A 4085-nucleotide genomic window follows, 5' to 3' on the forward strand; every position below is an offset into this window, starting at 1 on the left:
TTACTTGGGCTATTTAGAGCCATTTTTAGCTGGAGAAATAATCAATCAATCATTCACAAACAAACACTTGTTTTCAGCAATGCTTTGAATTATTCCGTATAATTCAGTCTTGTCATTGTTTAGGACGCGATTCCTAACCATGGCCTTGATTATGAGTCAATAGGTCTTGGCTTACAGTCGTGATTGTCGTGCTACAGGTCTAGCTTGCCAATCTACTATCCTTGTTTGTATTTCCGCTACCAATTTGTATCATTTGTGGTATCAAAGCCGGAGCTCGTGATCCTAACGGCCGAAGATGAATTTTGACGATTTTGATCTTTTACAACATCTCCGTGAGGCCTTGAGGAACGTCCAAGATGGAGAGCTTTGTAGGCAGCCAAGAAGTGGTGAACCACCACGGGTTGTGGATAAATTCAAAATGACCGAACTCCCCGAGTTTTTTGGTGGGACAGATCCTGAGGTTTATTTGGAGTGGGAGCGCAAGATCGATAGAATGTTCGATTTTCAAGAACCTCGATGATGAGAAGCGTTGTAAGTATGCGATACTGAAACTAGGGTGAGGGACCTCATTATGGTTCGAGGGAATGAAAGCCAAGTGAACTCCTGCTGCAAAAGAGAAAATCGCATATTGGGAGTCCTTGAAGCGTAAGCTCAGAAAAAGGTATGTGCCACCAACTCATAGGGCAACTACTTATCGCTAAATTGCTGAGTTTGGGCAAGGGAAATTGAGTGTGGGGGAGTATATTGATGAGTTTGAAAGTTTTTCTTTGATGGGTGAAATGGATGAAATAGAGGAACAGAAAATGTCACGATTTCTACGTGGTCTGAACTTCAATATTTCTAATACGGTCGAACTATATCCCTATTCTGACTTTGATACACTTTGTGGGCTGTGTTTGAAACTGGAGACCCAAGGAAAAACGAAATATGGGGGAGGGTTGAGTACGGAGTATGGTAAACCAAACCTTGGTCTAAACCCGAGTCTACCTCTAAATGTTAAGCATCCCCTTGCCCCGTAGGACCTAGTAATCCCACGGTTGTCCCAAAATTGGCTAGTTCGACTAAGGAAACGAGTATGTCCAAGGTTCGATGTTTTAAGTGTCAAGGGTTTGGTCATTATTAAAATGTGTTTCCAAATAAGCGAGTAGTAACCTTGAGGGAAGCCATTAAGTACCGTGAGGAGTTGTTTGAGGAGAAAAGGTTGGGTGACATATTTGTGTTTGATGAGGGCAACGAGGATGAGGAGGTGGAAGGATATGAGGCTCTATTGTATGATAAGGCCCTGGTTCTTAGCACTCTACAGACCCAGATTGTATCCACTGATTCGGACCAGCGAGACCAATTATTTCATACTTAATGTCAAGTCAAGGATAAGTGGTGTAGTGTGATTATTGATGGGGGGGGGGGAGTTGCACTAATGTTGCTTCTAGTGAGATGGCCTCAAAACCGGGTTTAGTCACTACGGTTCATCCTAAGCCTATACGCACTCCATTGGTTAGATGATGGCAATAGTGTGAAGGTGTCAAAATAGGTGAGGGTTGGACTGACTATGGGTTCCTGTGTGGATAAAATTTTATGTGACGTTATTCCTATGGATGCTTGTCATACTTTGTTAGGGAGTCCTTGGCAATTCGATAGGGATGTCGTACACAAGGGAAGGAGTAATGAATATGAGTTGAAGGATAAGGGCAAGAAAATCGTGTGGAAACCAATGTCTTCACAAGCGGTTCGATCCATGAGTACTAAAGAGAAAAAGAGACCGAATCTGACCATGTTGACTAGCGAACGGGAGATTTAGCAGGCCCTTGATCACGGAGATATGGTGTATCTGCTCATAGCCAAGGAAGAAAGGACCAGACTTCGAGGAAGGACAACCCCATAGCCGAGTTACTGTTTGAGTACAAAGATGTGTTCCCCGGTGACTTACCACCAGGTTTGCCTTTGAACATCAAATTGATCTTGTTCCAGGATCCTCACTGCCCAATAAGGCTGCCTATCGCTGTAATCCGGAGGAAACCAAGGAATTAAAGAAGCAAATTAATGAACTTAAGAGTCAGGGTTATGTTCGAGAAAGCTTGAGTCCATGTGATGTACCGTTTTTTCTTGTACCTAAGGAGGATGGAACGTGGAGGATGTGTGTTGATAGTAGGGCAGTGAATAACATTACCATTTAGTATCGCTTCCCCATTCCGAGGCTCAATGATATGTTAGATGAGCTCCCTAGTTCGGTGGTGTTCTCAAAGATTTAGTTGAGAAGTGGCTATCACCAAATTCGGATGCGTGAAGGGGATGAGTGGAAAACATCTTTCAAGACGAAACATGGTTTGTATGAGTGGACCGTCATGCCATTTGGTCTCACAAACGCTCCTGGTACGTTATTGAGGTTAACTTAAATCGTTCTTGGGCAGATTCGTTGTGGTTTACCTCGATGTTATATTGGTGTATAGTATGAGCGAAGAAGAACATTTGCTGCATTTGAGGCGTGTTTTTGAAACCCTTAAGAGCTCAAAAACACTATGGGAAACAAGAGAAGTGTTCGTTTCTTGTTGATAATGTGGTGTTCTTGGGTGATGTGGTTTTGAAAGTTGGAGTGTCCGTGGATCAATCCAAGATTGAAGCTATTAAGACCTGGCCTAACCCTAAAACAGTAAGTGAGGTGCGTTCATTTCATGGCCTTGCATCATTTTATAGGCGTTTTGTTCGTGATTTCAGTACATTACTAGTCCCATTACTGGTTGTTTTAAGAAAGGTGCGTTTGTATGGGGCAGAGACGTTCAAAAGGCGTTTGAATTGATTAAGGAACGTTTTTGTGCCGGTCATATATTTGCATTACCTGATTTTTCTCAGCCTTTTGAGGTCAAGTGTGATGCTAGTGGTGTGGATATCAATGCTGTGTTGATCCAAGGTAAGCGACCCATAGCTTACTTTTCAGAGAAGTTGGGTGGTGCTAGTTTGAACTACCGCACTTATGACATTGTTAGAGCTCTGGATCATTGGAGCCATTATTTGCGTCCGAATCATTTCATCTTGCATTCGGATCATGAGTCCTTGAAGTACATTGACGGGCAGCAGAAATTGAGTCCAAGGCATGCTAAGTGGGTTGAGTTCTTGCAGTCCTTTTACTTTTCTTCGAAGTATAAGGATGGTAAGATTAATGTGGTGGCCGATGCACTATCACGCAGGTATACGTTACTTGTTACCCTTGATGTTTGTTTACTGGGATTTGAAACTTTGAAAGATTACTATCGTGATGATGTTGATTTTGGAGTTGCATTTGAGAGGTGCACAACTGGTGCCTATGGAGAGTACATGATACAGGATGGGTTTTTCTTTAAGGGTAATCGTCTTGTATTCCCAAACACTCAGTTCTTGAGCTGCTAGTGCGCGAGGCGCATGGCGGAGGGTTGGCTGGTCACTTTGGTATAGCTAAGACTTTGGAGGTATTGAGGGAGCATTTCTTTTGGCCTAAAATGTTGGGGACGTGACAAACATTTTGGGAAAGTGTGTGACCTTTTGTATGGCCAAGAGTTCATTTAAGCTTGGTTTGTACTCACCATTGTCGGTCTGGTCCGCCCTTGGGAAGATGTGTCCATGGATTCTATAGTAGCTTTGCCTTGCACTTAAGGGGTAAGGACGCTATCATGGTTGTGGTGGATAGATTTTTGAAAATGGCTCACTTTGTTGCTTGTCACAAAACCGATGATGCTTGTAATGTTGCTGAATTATATTACCGAGAGATTGTGCGTTTACATTGGATTCCCAAGACCATTTTTTCATATCGGGACTCCAAGCTTTTGAGTTACTTTTGGAATACACTATGGAGGAAGGTGGGAACCAAGCTGTTCTTTAGCACGTCGCATCACCCTCAAACAGATGGGCAAACAAAGGTTACAAACCGAACCTTAGGAACGTTGTTGCGGGGGCTGGTAAGTAAGACCTAAAAGGATTTGGATGTCAAGCTTGCTCACGCTGATTTTGCTTACAATTGCTCTCCTACTTATGCTACAGGCCATTCCCCATTTGAGGTCGTATATGGAGTTAACCCATACTTGTTGTTGGACCTGGTTCCAATGCCAAAAGAGGAG

General features: G+C 43.1%; 1 protein-coding gene across 1 annotated transcript; it reads left to right on the top strand.

Annotated features, from left to right (window-relative positions):
* The first annotated feature begins 295 nt into the window (after positions 1–295).
* On the top strand, positions 296–2174 carry LOC130469981 (uncharacterized). The gene is made up of 3 exons (XM_056839534.1): positions 296–460; positions 1142–1269; positions 1934–2174. Exons 1-3 carry the CDS (start codon positions 296–298, stop codon positions 2172–2174), a joined length of 534 nt encoding a protein of 177 aa, XP_056695512.1.
* The last annotated feature ends 1911 nt before the right edge of the window (positions 2175–4085 follow it).

The sequence above is a fragment of the Spinacia oleracea genome, chromosome 3 (genome assembly GCF_020520425.1).
Source record: "Spinacia oleracea cultivar Varoflay chromosome 3, BTI_SOV_V1, whole genome shotgun sequence".
NCBI lineage: Eukaryota > Viridiplantae > Streptophyta > Magnoliopsida > Caryophyllales > Amaranthaceae > Spinacia > Spinacia oleracea.

Excerpts from the sequence above, each read along its gene's own strand:
- LOC130469981 (XM_056839534.1), top strand. The coding sequence starts at position 296 with ATGAATTTTGACGATTTTGATCTTTTACAACATCTCCGTGAGGCCTTG. Across the intron at positions 461-1,141 it reads TTGGTGGGACAGATCCTGAG|CGAGTAGTAACCTTGAGGGA; the intron begins GTTTATTTGGAG and ends TTTCCAAATAAG. Across the intron at positions 1,270-1,933 it reads GAAGGATATGAGGCTCTATT|GTTTGCCTTTGAACATCAAA; the intron begins GTATGATAAGGC and ends ACTTACCACCAG.